The 25572-nt window shown below is 38.3% G+C and overlaps 1 protein-coding gene across 2 annotated transcripts in view; it reads left to right on the top strand.

The window, feature by feature from the left end:
- NUP107 (nucleoporin 107) overlaps nt 1-25572 on the top strand; it is a 50709-nt gene that overhangs the window by 23962 nt on the left and 1175 nt on the right. For both annotated transcript variants that reach the window (XM_080659548.1, XM_080659549.1), the window contains 18 exons: nt 2434-2505; nt 2911-2999; nt 4944-5019; nt 6752-6865; nt 9647-9737; nt 9887-9963; nt 11607-11666; nt 12525-12670; nt 12790-12838; nt 17462-17531; nt 17859-17977; nt 18664-18702; nt 18983-19133; nt 19410-19522; nt 20123-20225; nt 20690-20850; nt 22732-22857; nt 24140-24253. In XM_080659548.1, the coding sequence (XP_080515674.1) occupies nt 2434-2505; nt 2911-2999; nt 4944-5019; nt 6752-6865; nt 9647-9737; nt 9887-9963; nt 11607-11666; nt 12525-12670; nt 12790-12838; nt 17462-17531; nt 17859-17977; nt 18664-18702; nt 18983-19133; nt 19410-19522; nt 20123-20225; nt 20690-20850; nt 22732-22857; nt 24140-24253 (1770 nt within the window). The remainder of the gene's footprint in view (nt 1-2433; nt 2506-2910; nt 3000-4943; nt 5020-6751; nt 6866-9646; nt 9738-9886; nt 9964-11606; nt 11667-12524; nt 12671-12789; nt 12839-17461; nt 17532-17858; nt 17978-18663; nt 18703-18982; nt 19134-19409; nt 19523-20122; nt 20226-20689; nt 20851-22731; nt 22858-24139; nt 24254-25572) is intronic.

The following is a 25572-nucleotide window of genomic DNA, read 5'->3' as shown; positions in this document are numbered from 1 at the left end:
CCATTCAAGGCTACAAAGTTTCACTGATAGAAGATACATAAACCCAAACAGAAATGGTGGCAGCCATGGAGCTGGAAAGACAAGGAGATAGGGTTGCCCCCGGCAATGGAGGAAGCCAAACTTTCTGCCCAGGCCTCGCTTAAGGCTACAGAGTTTCAATTATAGAAGATACATAAATCCCAAGAGAAATGGCTGCCACCACGGAGCAAGCAGAAGGCTTGGCTCCGCTCCAGGCTACAAAGTTTCAATTGTAGAAGATAAATAAACCCCAGATACCAGGGCCTCTGCTTGGGTTGCCAGGGGGCGTGGCCAGCCTGCAAACCACCACAGGCCCCTCGCCCAGGCTACCCCATGCCCCAAGAGAACCTCCACCCTGATCCGGGACACCCTTCAGGGCAAACCAGCTGGCCCCCACCCATGCACCAGGCCTCTATCCTATCTAATAAAAGAGTAATATGCAGATTGACCATCACTCCAACATACAAGATGGCTGCTCCCATGTGGTCAAAGATCCTGCCCCCATGTGGACACAAGATGGCTGCCACAAGATGGCCAGCAGGGGAGGGCAGTTGGGAGGGACCAGGCCTGCAAGGGAGGGCAGTTGTGGGCGACCAGGCCTGCAGGGGAGAGCAATTGGGGGGTACCAGGCCTGCAGGGGAGGGCAGTTAGGGGTGACCAGGCCTGCAGGGGAGGGCAGTTAGGGGTGACCAAGCCTGCAGGGGAGGGCAGTTAGGGGCAAACAGGCTGGCAGGGGAGCAGTTAGGCATCAATCAGGCTGGCAGGGGAGTGGTTAGGGGGTGATCAGGCTGTCAGGCAGAAGCGGTTAGGGGCAATCAGGAAGGCAGGCAGGTGAGCAGTTGGGAGCCAGCAATCCTGGATTGTGAGAGGGATGTCTGACTGCCCTTTTAGGCCCAATACCAGGATCGGGCCTAAACAGGCAGTCGGACATCCCTCAAGGGGTACCAGATTGGAGAGGGTGCAGGCTGGGCTGAGGGACACACACCCCTGTGCACGAATTTCGTGCACCGGGCCTCTAGTTCATTAATAAGATTCTATAGATTTCAAGTGTGCATTTCTGTGATACATCATCTGATACTGCATTGTGTGCCCACCATCCAAAGTCAAATCATCTTCAGTCTCCATATACTTGACCCCCTTTACCTTTTACTATTCCCCACCCCCTTCCCTCTGGTAACCACTATACTGTTGTCTGTTTATGAATTTTTGTTTATTTTTTTGTTCATTTGTTGCTTTCTCAATCTTTTAATTAATTTTTTTCTGCAGATACTTATTTTATGCCAACCAAGTGGTATACATGTCTAGGAAGATTATTTATCTTACTTGTGGCTATTTAATGAACTTATTAGTTTTAGTAGTTCTCCACTGATTGTCTTGGTTTTCTGGTAGGCAATCCTATTAACTAAAAATAGTGACAACTTGGACTCTTCTTCTGTATTTACTACTACTTAGGTTTTTGTGGATTGTTTTTTTCTGGTTTTAGAGTTAAGTGTAATAGTTGCTCTAGGCTTTAGCTAGATAGTAGTCTATCATATTGGAAAATATTCTTCTATTTGTAATTTATGAAGATAATCTTTATCAAATGACAGTTTGTCATCTATCCAGATGTTCCTATGGCTTTTCTCCTTGAATCTTTGAATAAGATTGATTATAGGTTCCATCACTACATATTATCCTTTTCTAAAAAATATGGTTTTTTTTTATTGGTGTTTTAGAGAGAGAGGAAGGGAGAGGGAGGGAGAGATAGAAACATCCATGAGAGAGAAACACATCATCGATCAGCTGCCTCCTGCATGTCCTCTGCTGGGGATTGAGCCCAAAATCCTGGCATGTGCCCTGATTGGGAATCGAACCAGTGACCTCTTGGTGCATGGGTTGATGCTCAATCACTGAGCCACAACAGCTGGACTATTATCCTTTTAATACACTGTTTAATATTACTTACACATATTTTTGTCCAGTTGTCCTTAAAGTTGATCTTAAGAGCCTTGGATTGTTAAGTTTTATCACCTGTCAATTTCTGCTGTGTAGAATAATAGATTTTTAAGTTTCTAGATGTTAATTTTCTAACATGTCACATGACTGAATCCATCTCTTTATTATGCTTTTTTGTTTGTTTGTTTCATTTTGTTCTGTATTTTATTTTCCCCTAAAACAATATCTTTGGGGAAAATAGATATTTTAAACTCCAAGTAAAGGTAAAGAACTAAAATATCAAGTAAAAGCAGCCACACATTGATATAGCAGTTTGAAATTTATTTACAAGAACTTTTCTTAGAAAACTATACCAGTTTGCTGTATAGTAAAATGTTTATGGTGGTTGAATATCTTTATTTCAGACATGTTTTTACCTTCCTGTTGAAATAATATTCTTAGATCTTTTTTTTTTCCCTACCTTTAATATTTTTTTAATAGGCTCTTAATGCTAGTGAAAAAGCAGTTGTGGAGGCGTTATTTCAGAGAGATTCACTTGTCCGACAAAGTCAGGTATGACTAGAATTTTTAAATATTTTTTATGAAACATAGAAAGAAAAGGTAAATGACAAAATAAATGAAGATGTTTTAATTTAAAACTTTTTTTTCTTAATTTTTTCTTTTTGATCTTTTTATTTGTAATTCACAGGAATTAAGAACCTTGTTTTTGGTTTTCAAATAATAACCCTAGTATTTCCAGGAAATCCTATTAAAAACTGTATTATTCCTGCAGAAAATTTCATTCTTTTGTCATAAATTTATATATCTTTAAAAAGTAAAAATAGCAATTAGAAAAATTGTTACTTGGTATTTTTGTATCAGAAACTTTTTTTTTGAAATTAAGGGTAAGAGTACTACAAATAAAATACTAACAGATTTTATAGTTAATACTCTTTCTTTTTTTTTCAAATTTCCTAGTTGGTGGTGGATTGGTTAGAGAGCATTGCCAAAGATGAGATTGGAGATTTTTCTGATAATATTGAGTTTTATGCAAAATCAGTATATTGGTAAGTCTTTAAAACTTTTATTCCAAAGACTTAAAGTTGGTTTTGTTTATTCATTCTTTCAGCAAATACTGAAAGATGAATATTCACTTATTACTTATTTAATCTGTGAGCAAAATAGATAAAAACCCTGCCTTTATTGGATTTGTAATTATTTAAGAGGAAAAACAAATGCATATCCTGTTAGGTATTAAGAGCTTTGAAAAAAAAAAAAAGAATCAGAGTTGCTGGATAGAGGATGATAATGGGTACTACTTTAAGTAGAAGAAGGGATCAGGGATGGATGGCCTTTCTGAGGAAGTAACAGGTAGTTACGAGCAAGAGGCTTTTAAGAAATAAAGGCGGTGAGCCATGCAAAAATATGGGGGACAAGTGTTCTGATTAAGAACAGAAACTGCCAAAACCCTGGGAAAGTAAAATGTTTGTTCACAAGGAGTCCAGTATGAACATGGCAAAGAAAAGAATAATAAATGAGATAGAAGAGAGCCAGCTCACGTAGGACTTTTACAGGCAGGCAAACGTAAGCGTTTGGGACTTTTAAATGTGATGGGAAACATTGAGAATAAAAGAATGTGACATGGTTTGATTCACGTTTTCAAGCAATCACCTGCTGTATTTTCTTAATAATAATAATTTGATCAAGAAGACACTTTGGCCCTGGCTGGTTTTGCTCAGTGGGTAGAGCATCAGCCTACGGACTAAAGGGTTCCAAGTTCGATTCCAGTCAAGGACACATGCCATGGTTGCAGGCTCAATCCCCAGAAGGGGGCGTGCAGGAGGCAGCCGATCAATGATTCTCTCTCATGTTTTTATCTCTCCCTCTCCCTTCCTCTCTGAAATCAATTTTTAAAAATGTGTTTTTTTTTAAAAAAAAGATACTTTGTATCATGTTTCTAGCTATGTGTAATTTTTTTTTAATTTTCTTTCCCCCATATTCTCTAATACTTTTAAGTTATTGTATGCCCTTGAAACCAGAAAGCACCATTAGGTTAATGGTACAATTTATTTCAAGATTTAAAGAAAAAGTTCAGATTGCCTTTGAATTCAGTAATATTATATGTACAAAGACTGCAAGTCAATTATATTTTTTCTCTTGTTAACTAGGAAATTAGTGTTACTGAATGTTTATTTAAAATTAAATCTTCAATACTTGTGATTTTTCTGAGCAAAACTGGAATTTTCATTTTCAGAAAAAAAAAAATTTAGTTAAAATGCCCTGTTAAGGTCTTTGCAAGTTTTAAATAAATACAGAATAGAGAACCCCAAAATAGACCACACTTATATGGTCATTTTGTTTTCAACAAAGCAGTCAAAGCAGTCAGGTGAGGAAAGGACTGTCTGTTCAACAAACTGAGAAAAAATTGGATATCTATGTGAAAAAAAGATTGATATTGACACCTGTCTTGCATCATACTGAACAATTAATTCAAGATGGATCATAGTACTAAATGTAAAAATCAAAACCATAAAGCTTTTAGAAGAAAATATAGGAGGACATCTTTATGACCAGGGGATAGGCAAGTGTTTCTTAGGTCACAGAAAGCAATAATCAGTGGTCAAAAATTGATTTGACTTCATCAACTAAAACTTCTCACTAAAAGACATCATTGAGAAAATGAATTAGTGGTGAGCCACAGACTGGAAGAAATATAGAACTCATAGTTCATAAAGAACGGTAACTTAGTAATAAAAGATAACCCAGTAATAAAAAGAGCAAAGATTTGGATGGCTACCTCACAAAAGCATATAGATGAATGGCCAATAAGGACATGAAAATGCTCAATATCATTAGTAATCTGTGCTAAAATATAAAATGCCCTTTTATACTTAGCATTTTTGCTTGTTTTTCTGAGTTTATACTCTTTTTAACTTTGACTTGATTTTTTTTTTTAAATAAACCTACTATGAGAATTGTTCCTTAAAAAGAAATTGTTCTTTTTCTCTCAGGGAAAATACTCTGCACACCTTGAAACAGCGGCAGCTGTCTTATATAGGAAGTGTCCGTACTCTTGTCACTGAATTGGTAAGTGTTCTTTGAAATGAAAGTTCTCTTCAAAAAAAAAGAAGAAAAAATAAAGAAAAACTGAAGAAAAATAAGAAAAGTTGTCTTCAAAGTTAGATGATTTTTTTTTTTAAGACTTGGAACTTTGTTTTTGTTTCCTGAAGATTTGCACAAAATATTTAACTCTAAAACTACTAAGTTGCTTTTAAATTTGATTGCATGTATTTGAACATTTCTGTGACCTATGAATTATAAATTTTAAAAGAAGGTATAGAAAGTGTTCCTGATTTTCCAGCATTAAAAATAAATTAATTTTGGTCTGATAGCAAGGTTTGACTCTTGAACTATTTGATGCTGACCTATGAAAGCTCTTTCATATAGGAAGCAGGAGGGAAAAATAAAGCTTCATGAATTAGCTTGAGGTTAGAAAGGTCATTCTTGGACATGAATAACAGTGGATTTGAAAAGAACAGGAGTCTATAGAAATAAAGGAGTAGAGCTTTGTGACAAGAGGCAGCATGTGATAAATATTTATAGTGAACAGTGGGAGAAATAAGTAACAGTTGAAAAAATTGATAACATTGTACTTGGTAACAAAAGTGAGGGAGAGATAGAAACATCAATGATGAGAGAGAATCATTGATCACCTTCCTCCCTCATACCCCCAACTGGGTATCAAGCCTGCAACCCCGACATGTGCCCTTACCAGGAATCGAACCATGACCACTGATTCACAGTCAGTGCTCAACCACGGAGCCACACCAGTCAGGCACAAACGTGATTTTTGATGAAAATTGTTTGGAAACTGTTAGAAGAGTTTGGAATAAATTATAGCTAAACTACTTAGTAGCAGGCAACTGAAAATCATTTCCTCTTATCTGGAAAGTAGTGGTTTCCTTTTTCCAGAAAGAGACCATATTCCAAAATTGAATGATTGTATTTGTCTGCAAAATATTTGTGAAAATAGTCAAACCTATTATGCATTCCATTTTCTGGATATTTATATTGCCATAAACAGTAGCATTGGAATAAGAATTATTTCCTTTTTTAAGTCACATTAAAATAGTTTTTCATTTAAAATTCAACATGCAGATCATAGTGCTCTTTGCTTAAAAGTGAGAACATTATATTATCCCAAATGTTAAAAAGTTCATTTCTTTCTATCTGTGAAAGGTAGTAGGAAGGAATAACTGATAGGTTTTTTGTGTGTTTTTTCAGGGGGGGGGTGGATTTATTTATTCAAAATCTGTTTGTTTCTTTCATTGTTGATGTGTTTTATCTAGCATTAACCCCATAATGGGCTCTCTTCACATAGGTTATCAGAAACTACCAACTAGCCCTTTCTAGTCACAAAATAGATTGAGATTCCTTCAGTTTCTCCCCTGTGCCCATTTTTTAGAATTAACTTGTCCATGTAGTTGCTACTATATCAGGGTAAAGATCAAGTCATCTTGAATTATGAGTATCATCCTAGAGTTACTTGATTGGGCTGGGTTAGGCTGGTGGTATTTCCACTTTTCCTGACCTAGGCATACACCTTTGTGGGCCAAAGGAGTCTATTTGAAATGGGCAGTAGGCAGTTGTGTGGCTATTTGGAACACTTGTGACACTTTCATTCCTGTTGTTAATTAACTAAATTGTAAGTAAATTTATTTCAGTAATATATTCAAGAGAGATTTATCATCTCTTGATGTGTTTAAATGTATGTGAGTACAAAGGACTTACAGTTGGTGATTTTTTTTTTTTTTTATAGGACCCTGATGCTCCCATAAGACAGAAAATGCCCCTTGATGATCTGGATAGAGAAGATGAAGTTAGATTACTCAAATATCTTTTCACTCTTATCCGTGCTGGAATGACAGAAGAGGTAAATTGTGTACTCTGTGCTTGTCCAATTGTAAAAAGGCATGGACTCTTCTTAAGTTGAAAGGAATCTTTGTGACCACCTACTATGCCTTCTCAATGTATCTAGATCTAACTGCTGTTTGAACATTTTCAGTGATAAGAAACACATTGCCTCAGAGGGCACTGCACTCTAGTTTACACAACTCTTAATAAAAAAAAATTTAAGAAGTCAGACTCTGCCTCCCTAGGCATATTTCCAGTTCTGATTTTTAAGAGTTGAGAACAAGTCTGACCCAAATTGCTCTTTCAGGGACACTATTTATGCATTTGAAGACCACCATGGCCCTCAGACTTCCTCCTTTTAATCTCACCTCTTTAAAATCAATCTCCTTTGTGATTTTTAAGATCTTGTATGTATAGGCATACCTCTGAGAGATTGCAGGTTCCGTTCCAGAGCACTACAATAATGCGAGTGGTAATCTTTGTGCTGTTAGAGGGTCTTGCCTTCAATTTGTAAAAAATGCAACATCTTTACTACACTTCACTTTACTGAAGTGCAGTAAAGTGAAGCACAATAAAATGAGGTATGCCTGTAGAATGTTAAGCATCTAATTAGACAACTTCCTAGAGGAGGCAGTCTGATGCATGGGAGCTTCAAGCTTTAGATATTATGTTGTACATCTTTTGCAGTACTTTGGTGATGTCCTTTTTGAATTAATTCAAATTGTTATTTTTTCTGGGTTATAAACCATTAACATATATTAAGTAACTTCTTATATTAGTACTCTTGGGTTATTAAGCATCATTTTTTTAATTAATGAAAGAAGGTGATATCATACATTCATTTACTCAGAAAATATTTAAGTCCCAGCCACTCTGCCAGGTGTGTGTAAGATACTAGGAAATGTAAGGGAAAACAAAAAGCAGAAAGCAGAAAATGATCACATTACTGAAGGCATGAGAAACCAGAACTTTCCAGGCCCCTCTACGTTTATATTACCACAGTTCATAGGTTTTTGTATCTACTTAAAGCTCTTTTTCTGTGTAACTCTTTTTAACATAATTGTAATCATAGTATACATTCAGCATTTGTTTTTCTTTTAACATCTTTATTGAGATATAATTCACCCATTTAAGGTACACACTTGAATGATTTTAGTATAATATTTTTTCTTATTGAGGCAAGATATATATATATATATATATATATATATATATATATAACAAAATTTGTCCTTTTAACTATTTTTAAAAAATTTTTTTATTAAGGTATTATATTTGTACATATCTTACCATTGCCCCCCCCACTCCCATACATGCCCTTTTAACTATTTTTAAGTGTGCATTTCAGTGGCATTAATTACATTCACAATATTGTGAAACCATTGCCTCTATATCCAAAGGTTTTCATCACCCCAAATAGAAACTCTATTAACTGTTATGCAGTAACTCCCCATTTCCCTCTTCCCCCAGCGCCTGGTAATCTCTAACACACTTTCTATCTCTATGAATTTGCCTCATCTAGATATCTATAATAATAAAAGCATAATATGCTAATTAGATTGGACATCCTTCCAGACGAAGCTGGGGCTGCGAGGGAAGCCCGGGTCCCAGGTGCCTGCTGGCGGCCAGAGGGAAGCCAGTGCCAGCAGCTGGGGGAAGGAAGGCCTACTCTTGCACTAATTTCATGCATCGGGCCTCTACTTACATATAAGTGGGTTCATGTAATATTTGCCCTTTTATGTTTGGCCTATTTCATTTAGAATGTTTTCAAGGTTTTAGATTCAGTTTTTAATCTTATTTTTATATAGCATATCAAAACATTTTTCTATGTTTCTACATAGCTTTTATAATTTACTAGTATTTATTTCATAATTTTTAAAGTCACCAATCCAGAGTAGTGTTTGAGATTTTCTTTAACAGGTTGTATTCATTAGGTTTTTTAGGTTCAAGAAACCCAACTCAAATTACTTACAGGAGGGAAACTAATTGGCTTACAGGACAGGGAGGTACAGAGGGTTAAGTCTGGCTGAAGCAGGATTCAGGGACTCAGAAGATGTCATTAGGATACTGTCTCTTGGCTCCGCCTTCTTCTCTGACTTCATTCTCAAGAAGTCACTCCTTGCATCTCTGATGGCCACCAGCAGTTTACATCTTCCTTCCTGCCAGCTAGCAATCCCAGCAGAAGGAGTGTATCTTTTTCTCAATGTCTTAAGCAAGAGCCTTGGGGTGATTCTTGTTAGATCACATGCCTAACCCTAGAGTTCAGACATGGGATTAGGCCTACTCAAACCATATAAGCTAAGTTAGAATGGGGAAGAGAAAGTTCCTGAAGAGATGATGGAACAACAAAAACCTATCTATCTTCCTGTCATAGTAAGCTCATTTGATTGGCCACATTTAACATAAAGAAATATTGTCAGTAGGGTGAAAGAACAATAGCACCCTGTCATTCTAGAAACTAACAATGTTTTTGTAATACTTTTACATAAACCGAGGGTAATCAACCTCTTTAGCCCCATTTGTCTCTAGCAGAATTCAATGCCTTTGGGCTCCATGGGAACCTTTTGATAAGTACAGAATCAGAGCAAAGGGATTATTAGGAGAAGAAAGGCAGAGAAAATAGTAAGACATGCATATGGTGATAAAGTAAAATGCCATTTCTAGTTGTCCACATCATCCTTTGTAACATGTCATAAGTTACTTAATCTTGTCATACATCACTTACACTTTTCTATAAAGCATTAGGACTTTCCCAGCACTGCACTGGTTATATGACTAACTGCTCTTCTTGTTTCTGAAGGCACAGCGGCTCTGTAAACGTTGTGGTCAGGCATGGAGAGCTGCAACGCTTGAAGGCTGGAAGCTCTATCATGACCCTAATGTTAATGGAGGTATTTTAGTAGATTTTATTCTGAGAGGTGGGGACATACAGTTTCTTAGCTCTAAATGTCATTCTTTGTGAAATATAGCTTTTGTTTTTAGAAATCATAGAAAGATCTCATTTTAAACTATATATTTTATTTCTTTAACTGTTTTACAGGAACAGAATTAGAGCCTGTTGAAGGGAATCCATATAGATGCATTTGGAAAATAAGCTGTTGGAGAATGGCAGAAGATGTAAGATATAATAAAATATTTACTGTTACTGATTTTTACTCTAATCAATTGAAGGCCTACCAAGGTGCTGTGATATGCTCAGAATAGTGTAAGGTTCTTGCTTTCAAGAACTCCCAGTCATATTGAGGAATTGGCAGACTTAAGTACTAATCAGAATTATTCAGACACTACGTAATAAGGATTAAAAAGAGATATAATTTATCTATTTTTAGGCCAAGGATCGGGCCTAAACCAGTAGTCGGACATCCCTCTCACAATCTGGGACCGCTGACTCCTAATTGCTACCTGCCTGCCAGCCTGATTGCCCCCAACTGCCCCCCTGCCAGCCTGGTCGCCCCCAACTGCCCCCACCCTGCTGGCCTGGTTGCCCCCAACTGCCCCCCCTGCTGGCCTGGTCGCCCCTCACTGCCCCCCTCTGCTGGCCTGGTCGCCCCTCACTGCCCCCCCTGCAGGCCTGGTCGCCCCACGCAGCCTGCTGTTCATTTGTTTGGTCGTCCCTCGCTAACGCCCCTGCCAGCCTGGTTGCCCCATGCAACCTGCTGTTCATTTGTTTGGTCGTCCCTCACTAACACCCCTGCTGGCCTGGTCGCCCCACGCAGCCTGCTGTTCAGTCATTATTGTGAGGGAGTCCTGACCAATTTGCATATTACCCTTTTATTAGTATAGAATAGTGATGAACCATTGAAACCTTGAGGGCAAATGACAGCAGTTTTAAGATTAGCTTGGCAGTGGAAAATAGGTTTATAATTGATTGGACTAAAGGCCAAGAAACTAGTTAGGAGCCTGTCAGAATTATTCAGGTACTAAGTAATAAGGACCTGTCCTAGAATAATATTGAAAGCGGAAAGGGAGGGAGCAAAAAATGGTCAGGACAAGTAATTGGAGACAGAAGGCAGAGGAGGACTCACATAGTGAGAGTCTCTAAAGTCTCTTGTGTGGATAATGAGAAAACTGGAAGTGCCATTAATAGATTCTGGAAGTAAAATGGAATCATTTGATGAATATAATGAATTCTGTTTAGGAATTTGATACAAACTGATGTGGTTCCAAGTGCTTTGTTTTGATGTTTTTAGGTAAGTATCAGGTAGTATTAGATATTTAGAAACTTTCTAACTGACAACACTTATACACATTCCATTTGGACTAAAATTGGACTGCTATAAATAAAGAATCCATTAGACTTGAATCTGCTTTTACCCTGTATTTGAAAGTTAGATGTTTGTCTTTTCTTGAAGATGTCAGCATTGACTATATCAGCAGACTAAGGGATCCTCTCTCTCTTTTTTTAATATATATTTTTATTGGTTTCAGAGAGGAAAGGGGAAGGAGAGAGATAGAAACCTCAATGATGAGACAGAATCATTGATTGACTGCCTCTTGCAGGCCCCCAAGCATTGAGCCTGCACCTAGGCATGTGCTCTGACTGGGAATCAAACTGTGACCTCCTGGTTCATATGTCGACGCTCAACCACTGAGCCACACCTAGGCGGGATCCTTTCTCTTATTACCCCATCAGATCTTTCACTAAAGTTTAGAAACTATCAAATAAGTTCAGTTTAGAAGACATTGCCAAACTCGATTATGAAAGAAACTGACATGTTAAGAAAAATAAGTTTTCCAAATTTATTTCTATTGTATTTCAGGAGCTTTTTAATAGATATGAGAGAGCAATTTATGCTGCTTTAAGTGGGAATCTCAAACAGGTATGCAATCTGTTTTAATCTTTTTTTTCCTATGGAATGAAATCAGATATATGAAATATTCTAATAATTATATTAATAAATTATAAACTTAAGCTACTTTTTAAGAGTAGCAATGATAAAAATAATCATGCAATAGAATGACTCAAGCTGCTTGATATGATGTATCCCATACTCTAAATAATGCTTTAATACATGAAATCAGACTTCAGTTTCTAAGAATTATAAGTTTAATTACAATATACATTTACTGATGACTTATGCAGGGGTCCTCAAACTACGGCCCGTGGGCCACATGCGGCCTGCAGAGGACATTTATCCGGCCCGCCGGGTGCTGCTGCCTGTCCTGCTTAGCAGCCGACTCGTCCCGGGCCCGCCGTGCGCATAGGAATTTGTTCATAGTTTTTTTTTTTAAACTATAGTCCGGCCCTCCAACAGTCTGAGGGACAGTGAACTGGCCCCCTGTTTAAAAAGTTTGAGGACCCCTGACTTATAGTATGCATAGCTTTATACAGAATGTACCACTGAGGCACAGTGACTGGATTGTCTAACAATCCTGTGTGTAATCCCATTACCCCATGCATTTTACAGCCATTTTGAGATATGCTATCTTAGTGGAAATTCTATCATATAGCAGTATGGAAAATTGTGAACTCAGTTTGGAAAAATCTTAATAGTTCAAACTTAGAAGATGTGGTTTGGCAGGGAGTGGGTGGGTTGTTTGTTATGCTATTTTATATTACAATCCACAATATTTTGTGACTGTAGTGACCTTATAGTCCGTATCAATGGATGTAACTGCTTTCCTTGCTTTTTTTGTTGACTGTGTCTACATGTTTTTGTTTTGGATTGGGGGAAAAGCTTCTTCCCGTCTGTGACACCTGGGAAGACACAGTGTGGGCCTACTTTCGAGTGATGGTAGACAGTCTGGTGGAACAGGAGATCCGGACATCAGTAATAACTCTGGATGAAACGGAAGAACTCCCTAGAGAATATTTGGAAGCAAAGTGAGTTTGTTGGTTTGTTGTAGTCATGGTGAGTTTTAGTATACTCTAAAGTTTTATTTTGTATTCCTTGTTCATATTATCAATATTATTTTATCCCTTTCCTGTTCTTTCTCTTGAAGTTGGACCTTAGAAAAGGTTTTCGAAGAACTTCAGGCTACTGATAAAAAGGTAAATATTAATATGAATATTTTACATTAACTAAAATAGGAAACAATAACTGTTCTGCTATTGTGCACTGTAGCTGGGAGGCAAAAAAATATGTGAAACCTTGTTATCTTCTCCCTTCTTTTCCTCGCCTATTATCCAAATGAGGGACATTCTTTAAAAGGGGAAAAGCGTAATTGCATATTTAAGTAATACATCATTTCTGTTTACTTTGGTTTAGGATTGGTCTCACCTAAATATACAGTATACATGTAAGCTAATTTATCCCTTTACTTTTGAAAAATAAAGACACATGATGGAAAATAATAAAACTTTTCCTAGATCTGAAAATAATCTAATATTTAAAGTAATATTCTTTTAAAAATTTTTATACGACCAAAGTAATAGCATATGTCCTTGGAATAAAGTAATCTACACTAATAAAAGAGAAACATGCAAATTGACTGTACCTCTGCTACACCCACCAGCCATGCCCACCAACCAGTCAGGAGCGAGTATGCAAATTAACCCAACAAATATGGTGGCGGCCACAAAGCTGGAGTGAGCAGGAGGCTTGGGTTGCCCCCGGCGATGGAGGAAGCCAAGCTTCCCGCCTGCCCTGGCCGGCCCTGGTCTCTGCTCAAGGCTACAAAGATTCAATTATGGAAGATAAATCCCAGATACCTGCTTCCAGTTGGCCCTGGCCTCTGCTTATGAAGGCACTGAAAAAAAAAAAGAAAGAAAAACAGGAGGGGCTGAGAGTTTGGGTCACGGAGGGGCATGGCCAGCCTGCAAACAGCCATCAGCCAGGCTGGCCAGGCACCCTAGTGGGGACCCCAACCCTGAAGGGGGTGTGGCCAGCCTGAAAACAGCCCTCAGTCCCTCACCTAGGCTGGCTACATCCCCATGGGGTGAGGGTCCCCGCTAGGGGGCTTGGCCAGCCTGCAAACAGCCATCAGCCCCTCACCCAGGCTGGTCAGGCACCCCAGCGGGGATCCCCACCCTGAAGGGGGTGTGGCCAGCTTGAAAACAGCCCTCAGCCCCTCACCCAGGCTGGCCACGCCCCTCCAGCGGGGACCCTCACCCCATAGGGGCATGGCCAGCCTGCAAACCACCACAGGCCCCTTGCTCAGGCCTCCCCATGCCCCAAGGGAACCCCCACCCTGATCCGGGACACCCTTCAGTGCACCAGGCCTCTATACTAATAAAAGGGTAATATGCTAATTAGACTAGGAGACCTTCCAGATGTTCTTCTGGACAAAGCCATGGTGGCAGGGCCAAGGTAGAGGCGGTTAGAGGCCAAGAGGGCAGGGCAGTTGTGGGTGATCAGGCCAGGATGGGACGGCAGTTGTGAGTGATCAGGCTGGTGGGGGGTGGGGCCGTTGGGGGTAAGCAGATGAGCAGGGGGGCCAGTTGGGGGTGAGCAGGATGTCAGTGGGGGTCAGTTGGAGGTGATCAGGACAGTGGGCAGGGGGAAGTTTGGAGTGAGCAGGCCAGCAGGGGGGCAGTTGGGGGTGAACAAGCTAGTGTGGAGGGAAGGTGGAGGCGAGCAGGCCAGTTGGGGGTGAGCAGGCCGGCAGGGGAGGCAGTTGGGGGCAAGCACACTGGCACAGGGGGCAGTTGGGGGTGATCAGGCTGGCAGGGGAGGGCATTTGGGGGCAAGCAGGCCGGCAGGCAGAGTGGTTAGGGGCAATCAGGCAGGCAGGCAGGCAGGCGAGTGGTTAGGAGCCAGCAGTCCCAGATTGTGAGAGGGATGTCTGACTGCCGGTTTAGGTCCGATCCCTGTAAACCAGCAGTAGGACATCCTTTGAGGGGTCCCAGATTGGAGAGGGTGCAGGCTGGGCTGAGGGACACTCTTTCCCCCTCAACCCCATGCACTAATTTTTGCACCGGGCCACTAGTCTAATAATAAAACTTTCATAATTTCCTCTTAACACCTTTGTGGTTATTCTTATTCCCCTGTGATGGTAAAGCAAATTGATATGTATTCTCCCATATGTTTCTCCATATTCTTACACATATGTAGAAATAATGTAGATATTCTGTACGATTTTGGGTTTTGTTATGGCTTTTCTTATACTACACATACATTACTCTACAACTTCTATTGTGTATGTTTTTTCATTTAATGATACTCCAAGTTAGTAGATATAGATTTAACAACCCAACTTATTCTTTTTAATAGATACATAATGTTCTGTATAATGATGTATAATTTTTAAATCATCCCACTTTTGGTGATATTTAAGTTGTTTCCAGCACTGTAATGAACATTCATATGTAAATATGTATGTGCTTATGTACTAGCCCTGTTTCTCTAGGTTTCCTGAAAGCAGGGTTGCTGGTTAAAAGGTGTATGTATATTGAATTTGTTAACTGGTTGTAGCAATTAATTCATACCTCCACAAGTAATTTACTAGTGTGTCCATTTCCCTGCATTCTCACTGGTCCCAGATATCACCCTTTTTATTTTTTGCCCATCCATCACATTAGGTAGAAAATAGGAATGTACCACCTTAGCTGGTTTGGCTCAGTGGCTAGAGCATCAGCCTGCGAACTGAAGGGTCCCAGGTTTGATTCTGGTCAAAGGCACATGCCCAGGTTGTGGGCTTGATCCCCAGTAGGGGCCATGCAGGAGGCACCTGATCAATGATTCTCTGTCATCATTGATGTTTCTATCTCTCTCTCCCTCTCTCCCTCTCTGAAATCAATAAAAATATATTTTTTTTAAAAAGAAGAAAATAGGAGTGTACTGTTCCCTACTCTCATTTTTCTGGGCATTCAGAAGGCTGAGCAGGTTTTCCTATGTTTATTGACCATCTGTGAATTTCCTGTTCAGATGTTTCACCTATTTTTCTATTGTGTTTTGTCTTTTCCTTATTGTATAATGAGTTCTTTGTATAGTTAGTAAGAAAATTAATGCTTTTTCTGTCAAAGGTTTATTGCCAGTTTATTATTTTGGAGATACCAGCTAAATGAAAATAAAACAAGAAAGTCAAGAAATAGATTTAAATATTGGAAAGGAGGGAAAATTTTCATGTGATAAAAGGGTAAATCTAGAAACTCAAAACTCCATAGAATTAATAAGATAAGAATTTGTTCATCTAAAATTCAAGAAAAAGTTACAGAAAAATCATAGCCTTTCTATACTTGTTACAACTAGTTAGAAAAGGATATAGCCTTCCTTCCCAATAGTGCCATTTAAATTATTGACTAAAACTATAAGATACCTAGAAATAAAAATTAACCAAAGGTTTGAGAACCTTCCTAAAGACAACTATAGAATCTTATTGAGAAACGTGATGGCCCTGGCCAGATAGTTGATTAGAGTGTCATCCCAGTATGCCAAGGCTGCAGGTTCAATCCCCAGTCAGGGCACATGTACGAAGCAACCAATGAATGCATAAATAAATGGAACAACAGATCAGTGTTGCTCTCTCTCTCTCTCTCTCTCCCCCCCCCCCCCACACTTCTCTCTATAAAATAAGTAAATAGAAATTAAAAAGAAAAACACAGATAAATAGATATACCACATTCCTAGACGAGAAGACTTAATCATTAGTAAATGTTTTTCATTCCAAAATTAACATAGAAAGCTAGTGCTTTAGGGGATTATTTCTAGACAGAAATTTTCCAAATAGAAGAATAAGAAAAAGAAGAAAAATTAGAAAAGAACAATAGTTATGTGATAGTTTTCTTCATAATAAAACTTAATATAGAGATACAGCAAAACAGACAGTGGTGGGGTGGGGTGCAGGGACAGGCTGGAGGAGGTCAATGAGGAAAGAAAGGGGGACATACGTAATACTTTCAACAATAAAGATTTTTTTAAAAAGGAAAATCATATGGCATTGACACAGGAACACAAAGGTTCATATGAGATCCAAGTGATATTGGTGATGAGAACTTAAGTGATATTGGTGACCTTTCATATTAGAGAAAAAGGGATGGTTTATTTAGATTCACAGTATGGGCATAATTGACTTTCCATCCAGACAGAAAACAAAGCAAGATCCCTACCTAATGCCATATATTAAAATAAATTCCAGATGAAGCAATGGATCAAATGTAAAAAGAATAAATACTGAAAGAAAATGTGGACAAGTAAATAAAAATTTTAGATATTTGACAAAAAAATAAACTATTTGCTACAAGAAATCCATCTCCCGGTGACCTGTAAATGTTTTTTTCTCCTCTGTGTCTAATCACTATTTTGATGTTTTTTTTATTACTCTTAGTGCCATGTGCTGAAGAGACTACCCAAAGAATGCTGTTCATGTTGATAGAAATCTTTATAATTTATTTCACTAAGGCCCTTCCTTTCTGGTCCACCATGGAGTGCCAAGGAAAATAGTAGCAAAATATAAAAATAAAAGTTTAATAATAGCACTTACAGAGATTAAGTTGTTTTATCATAGTTCTCTGCTTTCAAAAATACTATTCAGTCCTAGATTTGTAAGTCTTAAGTATATTCAAAGGCAGAATTCATCCCATATTTTATTTTGTTTTAATTTCCTAAAATCTTTCATTTCCAACTTTTTCTTTATATATCTATCTTCAGAAGTTTGACATTTTTAGTTTAACATTGAGTACATACTACAGAATGACCACTAGAAGATTTATGGAAAATGCAAAAATATTTTTCAGAGAGTTCTGGAAGAGAATCAAGAGCATTATCATATAGTTCAAAAATTCCTTATCCTGGGAGACATTGATGGTAAGATATTATAATTTTATTTTACTTTGTATGAATTCCTTGTTTTCTTACAGTAATGTTGTAAAAAGTTATCAAAGCAATGCATATGACTTACCTCATCTTTTAATCTGTATAAATGTCAGTCTATATAAATGCAACTATCTACTTAATTGTTATAAGATAAAGTTTGGATTTCATCCAGAGACTGTGTTATGTGATAGTTATTAACAATGAGATTGTGACTTCACAGTACTAGAGGGATGTGGTAAATGTTCTTAGTAATGTTTATTTAGCTTTTTTTTTTTTTTTTTATCCCTTTTGTTGAATCTTTGCTTTGATGGTTTGTAGGTTTGATGGATGAGTTTAGCAAATGGCTTGCCAAAAGCAGAAATAATCTACCTGGACACCTCCTCCGCTTCATGACTCATCTCATTTTGTTTTTTCGCTCACTGGGACTACAGACAAAAGTAAATAAAAGTGAACCATTTACCCTTCTCTGGAAGGCTGATGCTTTACACCTGTCATCAGGAAAACACTGCTTTTTGTTGTGGTTTTCTAGAATTGGTGATGGGGGTGCCAAAGTCTTCTGTACAGTCTCCCTGTGGGTGACCCCTTAGGGTTGTAATCTGTGGCTGCAGAATGCCGATGTTCATCTGGTTTCTGGTAAATTCGGAACTTTAATCCTCAGTAATACCCAACTCTGAATCAACCAGCTAAGCTAACTGAACCAGACTAAATTCTATATGAGATTGTAAACCTTTGTTTTCTTTTTCTCTTTTCCTAAATGATTAATAACATTTTGGTTAGAGTACAGGTAGAAGGCAGAATGATACAGTAGTTAAAAGTTTGGGTTTTAGAGTAAGAATCCAGGGTTTACAGTCTTACCCAACAGCTTACAGTTTTGTAATTCTGAGTAAATAAAACCTCCATAGGTCTTAGTTTCTTCCTCTGTAAAATGTAAATAATAGTAACTACTCACAAAGAATACAGTATGGTTAAGTCAGGCAATGCATGAATTTTGCTAAGCACTAGTTATTGCTCAGTACTAAATGTTGAATCATTAAATCATTTAATAGAATTTTTATTAGATATATTGCTGATACACATAGGCAGTTGTGTTTATAATTGAATTATATCTTTTTTTCCTATGAAGGAAGAAGTTTCCATTGAGGTCTTAAAAACATACATACAGGTAAACTTTAAGAATCCACAATATGGTTCTTTTTTATTTTTATTTTTTACTATTTTAATGAAAAAGAATGATAATATTTTAATACCTAGTCGCAAGAAATTCATCAGAATCCATAAGAGATTAGAGTTCAAAATTATTATGTTTAGCAGCACAAATCTATGTTTGTATGAATTTCTCCTGAATATGTTTGTAATTTTGAAGTGAACTTTTAAAAAAGTACCACTGATCCTAAAACTTTTGTCTAACTGGTTACATGCTTTGATCTTTTTCTGTTTTTTAGCTTTTAATAAATGAGAAACATACAAATCTTGTAGCATTTTATACCTGTCATTTGCCTCAAGACCTCGCTGTTGCCCAGTATGCATTATTTTTGGAAGGTGTTACAGAATTTGAACAGCGCCACCATTGCCTGGAGCTGGCTAAAGAAGCAGGTAAGATTGATTGAGAACTTCATGTATTGGGCTTTGTAGGCAAATTATCATTTTGATTTTAGTAACATTTATCCTTCTACTTTTAAATTTTATTTCTCTTGAGAGAATTTCAATGAAATTCTGTTTTAGGAATAAGATACACTGTGACTCATGTATAAAATATCTTTTAATTTTGGCATTTTAAAAATAATGTGTTTCATTTTATGTTATATTTTTTAAAAATTGTTATCCCAAATTGTTAGTGTGAATAATTAATTCTTACAAAAAATTCTTTAGATCTGGATATTGCTACTATAACAAAAACTGTAGTTGAGAATATTCGAAAGAAAGATAATGGTGAATTCAGTCATCATGACCTGGCCCCAGCCCTGGATACTGGTACTACTGAGGTAATATGAGGTGGAAGGGAAGTGCTGTGCTTTGGTGAACTTCTACCTTAAAATACTCTGGCTTCTTCTTCTTCTTTTTTTTTTAAGAATTTTGTTTTATCAGCCAAGCCTTTTAAATTATAAAAATTGGGAGCAAGCTTAAGGTCTTATGTAAGGACCTACTTGTATTAGTAGTATATTACAGGAAGCTTCTATAATAGAAAAAACCTGAGCATTGGATTTTTGTTCATCAGATTATTCTAGATACTAACCCTTATGTAGCTTTCTTATTACTATTTTCAGAAAGGAATGAAAGTTTTGTCTAGGAAAGAAAATAAATTTAGAGTAGTATTTAAAGGAATCACGGTTAAATTGGTGAGTTATAGAATATATAATTCCAGATTCACAGTCCAGTAAGTTTTTCTGTAATTTAATAGAAAGCTATTAAATGTGAAAATATAATAAAGAAAGCTAGATTCTTTCACAGTTTTCTATAACAGGAGGGAAAATGATGTTCACTAAAGTGCAGGTATAAGTTAATTTTACTAATTTGCAGAATATCTTAGAAAATAATAAAGTTGATGTTTTGTTTTGTTTTTTCTTTTTCAATTAAATGAATAGGAGGACCGTTTAAAAATTGATGTAATTGACTGGTTGGTATTTGACCCAGCACAGAGGGCAGAGGCATTAAAACAAGGCAATGCAATAATGAGAAAATTCTTGGGTATGCTATATTTTTTATATTCTTTTTTATTTTTAAAGTATTTGTTCAAATTCATATATTCTTGAACTTTGTTTTTTTTTTTTTTTTTTCTAACCCTTCCAATAAGAGAGGGTACAAAACAGCCTCTCCTGTACCTGATGTTATGAAACAAAATGTTTACAGTGAATTTTCACATCCTACTCAATTCTGCATATAATCTCAAGGCTTTGAAAAATGTAATCCTTTTTTTAAGACACAGAAGTATGTAAAAATAACTGTATTTAATAAATCCTTTTGTGATTATGTCATTGAAGTAAGGAAAAACTCCAGCCATTAGGCAGAAAGATCACCCAGCCTTTAAGTACGTTGGGACCTGAAATGGTTACAGCTCACTGTAAAAGTTGAAAACTAATTATTATACTCCCTTTTATAAACCATTGTACAGAAATCTACATATATTGAAAATTTTTGTGTCTTTTTCACAGCATCAAAAAAGCATGAAGCTGCAAAAGAAGTATTTGTGAAAATTCCTCAGGATTCTATAGCAGAAATCTATAATCAGTGGGAAGAACAAGGAATGGAAAGTCCACTTCCCCCTGAAGATGATAATGCTATCAGAGAATATTTGTGCATTAGAGCTTATTTGGTGAGTTTGTAAAGAAAACAAATGTGCCTATCTTCATGATGATTTTTCTGATTCACTCTCAGACTTTGAACTGTTTCCAGAAATGGTGATTGGCTCATTATCATCTCTTGTGACTGTGGTACTGACTGATCCACATGGGCATTGAAGTCATGACCTTGTCTTCATTAGCATGAGCTGCTAATTAAGAACATCTCACATGGCACATAGTGTATGTGATATCTGTAACTTATGTTTTCTTAAGATTCTTTGAATGCTTTGTCTTGACTTTAATATTTCGTTTTTGGCAATAACTGAGAAAAGCAATATATTCTCTATTTGTTATGACTGAAATAATAACAAGCTCATTCAAAATCCATTCAACAAATAATGAACTGATTACAGTGGGCTATGTTCTAGGGCTAAATCTGTGGTGGTTTTCTGTCCTTGCCTTTAGGAACTAATAGACCAATAAAAAAGACAGTAAACATATATACATCACAGAGTGATAACATTACAAGAGTGACAAACGTAAGATACATACGTGATCAGGATGCTAAGATAGGAATAAGTGCCAGAAAACACATATCTTTATATATAAAAGCAAAAGCAACCATAATGACCAGATGACCGGCCAGTCGCTATGACACACACTGACTACCAGGGGGTAGACACTCTATGCAGGAGCTGCCCCCTGGTGGTCAGTGCAGTCCCACAGCCAACCTCCCACTCCCAGCCAACCTCCCTTGGTCCCGATCGGCCCTGATCAGGCCCGATCACCAGCCAGGCCAAGGGACCCCACCAGTGTATGAATTCGTGCACCAGGCCTCTACTATCCTATCTAATAAAGAGGGAATATGCTAATTAACCATCACTCCATCACAAAGATGGCTGCACCCACAGCTGAGGCCAAGTTCCCATAAGGAGCCTTAACAAGCAATTAGCAGGGACCTGAGGCTATGCCCTCCCCGCCCCCACAGGGCTTGACAGGGGACCTCAGGCTGCCTTCCACACCTGGCAGGGCTTGACAGAGGACCTCAAGGTGTGCTTCCCGTCCTGGTCCTGGGCTAGGGGACCTCAGGCTGCTCTCCTCCCCCCCCCCCCCCGCCCCAGTGCCAGGCCAGGGGACCTCAGGCCATGCCCCCCACCAGGTGGGGCTTGATGGGGGAATTCAGGCCACAACCCCCACCTGGCAGGGCTTGACAGGGGACCTCAAGGTGCACTTCCTGTCCTGGTGCTGGGCTAGGGGACCTCAGGCTGCTCCCCCCGCCCCAGCACCAGGCCGGGGGACCTCAGGCCATGCCCCCCACCCAGCGGGGCTTGATAGGGGATCTCAGGCCATGTCCCACACCTGGTGGGGCTTGACGGGGGACCTCAAGGCACACCTCCCCACCCCGGTCTGGGCTGGGGGACCTCAGGCCATGCCCCTCGTCCTGACTCCGGGCGGGGCTTGGCAAGGGTGGGACTAGCCAGGTCTGGATCTATCCCAATGAGGTGGGGGCGGCCGGGTCTGGGTCTCACGTGATTTTGAGGTGCATGTGGGTGGGCGGGGACTTGACTCTGGGTCCTGTGGTGTGCCCCAGACTCTGACAGGAGGAAGGTTTTCATATACATTTTACTAATTTTCTTTCATGTCTGACACTTCTATTATAGAGAAAGGGCAAATAGCAATATTAAATTATTTCCTCTAAATAATCCCCTTTTAATGTAGTATAATATAAACCTTACTGGTGTTTGTCACTCAACAAAACATTTATTCCAATGATTATTTTGCATAAAAACAAAACATTAAAGTTTTATTTCTTGATGCTGCAAAATTATTTCTAAGAACCAAATTTGAAAAACTGTTGAACATATGTGAAAACTTTTCTTTTTTTGTATTTTTCTATTTTATTTCATTTTTAGGAAGCCCATGAAACCTTTAATGAGTGGTTCAAACATATTAATTCAGCTCCACAAAAACCTAGTTTGATACCTCAACCAACCTTCACTGAGAAAGTGGCTCATGAACACAAAGAAAAGAAATATGAAGTAAGTTGAATATAGCTAAAACCTGTGAATTGCACCTTAACATACATGCCGTATACTTTAAGAGGTCATTTTTCAGCAACTATATTCCTGTTATAACAGGTGATCTTCTGTTTGTGTTCTACTTTGAAAAAAAAAAACAACTTTCTGTTCATCAGTTATTTTTCTGTAGAGAATTAATTAGACCTGAAACCTACCTTCAGGTGATAGTAATGTTCATGTACAAAGCTAGTATTTTAGTGTTTATTTCAGTTATCTGCAATCTGTTGATGTTTATTTTTATATTTGGCTAACTGAATGTCAACACTTTAAAATAGTGATTTTCAACTGGTGTGCCACAAGAATTTTTAAAACCTGTAATACCTGACTATTTAATCAGGGGCACTGACCTCTTTTTCCTTAAATTGTCAAATAAAAAAATGACAACAGCCAACACAACAATGGCCATGTGGTGTGAATGCCCTGTCTCGAATCATAAATATATAGATCATATAATAGAGTAGTATCTTATTGATCACGTTGCATAATAAGGTTGCATCTGATTGGTTCTTTTTTTTTTTTAATCCCAACCTGAGGATATGTTTATTAATTTGAGAGAGAGAAATATCGATTGGTTGTCTCTTGTACATCCCCCAACCAGGGACAGAATCCACAACCTAGGTATGTGCCTTGACCAGGAATCAAATCCGAAGCCTTTTTTGGTGTACAGGATGATGCTCCAACCAACTGGGCCACACCAGCTCGGACTGATTGGTTAATACTTGGTATCAGAAATCCTTATATACAAGTATAGGCATCTGACTTTTTTAAAATACATTTTTTAGAGAGGAAGAGAGAGAGATAGAAATACCAATGATGAGAGAGAATCATTGATTGGCTGCCTCCTGCATACCCTACACTGGGAATCAAGCCTGGAACCCGGGCATGTGCCCTGACCTGATCTAGAGTGCTGACCTCCTGGTTCCTAGGTCAACACGCAACCACTGAGCACGCTGGCCAGGCTAGGCACCTAATTTTTTAAAAAGTCACTTTGGAGCAAAAATAGTAATAACTTTTTTTTTGGTAAAACAATAAAAGTTATACTCTTTTTTTGTCAGATGGGCAAAACTATAGTTTTGGTGTGCTGCAGAATTTTAGTAATTGGTTTATGTGTGCTGTGAGATGAAAAGGTTGAAAATCGCTGCTTAAAAATGATGTTCCACATATATGTTCCTGTCTGTACTTTACAAATACATTATTTAGCGGTTTTCATCCATGATATATCTGCCTTATGTTTGTTTTGCAGATGGATTATGGTATTTGGAAAGGGCATTTGGATGCCCTAACTGCTGACGTGAAGGAAAAAATGTATAATGTCCTGTTATTTGTTGATGGAGGCTGGATGGTAGATGTTAGAGAGGTAAGCTGTATGTATTGTTTGTAGCTAAAAGCAAAAAGCAAGTTTGTTTTTTAAAATATATTTTTATTGATTTCAGACAGGGAGAGAGAGATAGAAACATGAATGATAGAGAGAATCCTTGATTGGCTACCTCCTGGATTGAGCCTGCAACACAGGCATGTGCCCTGTCCGAGAATGAAATCATGATCTCCTCGTTCATAGGTTAACATTCAACTACTGAGCCATGCTGGTTGGGCAAAAGTTTGTTTTTCTGAATAGGAGCATCTATACTTCTGATATAACCTTTATTCTTATAACTGAACATCCCATAATTTAAACCTAAACTAAAAATACTAGCTAGAGAATGGAAATATTCGACTCTTGGGTAAACTACACTGAGTGGCCAGATTATTATGATCTCTGAACGCATAATAATCTGGCCACTCAGTGTGGTGTGTGTGTGTGTGCGTGTGTGTGTGTATGTGTACACACACACACGCACACACACACACACACACACACACACACACACACACACGAGGCCCAGTGCATGAATTCGTGCATGGGTGGGGTCTGGCCAGCCTGGCCAGGGGGAGGGGACATGGGCGGTTGGCCGGCGTGCCTGCTGGTTGAACTCCTGGTCGAGGGGACAATTTGCATATTAGCCTTTTATTATATAGGATATGAGTGGCCAGATTATTATGTGTTCAGAGATCATAATAATCTGGCCACTCAGTGTATTTCTTCAGATTTAATAGGTTCACTTAGGATACTAAAATCTAATTTTTTAAAATTCTAGACCTAATTTTTTTTTTTTAATTTACTGGTTTTTGAGAGAGAGAGGAAGGGGCAGGGAAGAGAGAAACTTTGATTTGTTGTTCCACTTATTTATGAATTCTTTGGTTGATTCTTGTATATGTCCTGACTGGGGATTGAACCCGAAACTTGGCATATCAGGGCAACACTCTAACCAACTGAGCCACCTGGCCAGGGTCTGGACCTAAATTTTTAATTATACATGTGTTCAACTCAGTTTAGGGATATGAAGATAAGTCTTAGTAGTACGAGTAACCCTATATAATAAAAGGCTAATATGCAAATCGACCAAACGGTGGAACAACCAGTTGCTATGACACGCACTGACCACCAGGGGGCAGATGCTCAATGCAGGAGCCGCCCCCTGGTGGTCAGTGAGCTTCCACAGGGGGAGTGCTGCTCAGCCAGAAGCTGGGCTCCCAGACTGCTAGAGGGTGCAGGCCTGGCTGAGAGGATCACTCCCCCGCCCCCGCAAGTGCATTAATTTCATGCACCGGGCCTCTAGTACATATATAAAGCAGTGG

Source organism: Plecotus auritus (genome assembly GCF_963455305.1).
Source record: "Plecotus auritus genome assembly, chromosome: 3".
Taxonomy (NCBI): Eukaryota; Metazoa; Chordata; class Mammalia; order Chiroptera; family Vespertilionidae; genus Plecotus; species Plecotus auritus.
This window is presented reverse-complemented; position numbering and strand designations above follow the sequence as displayed.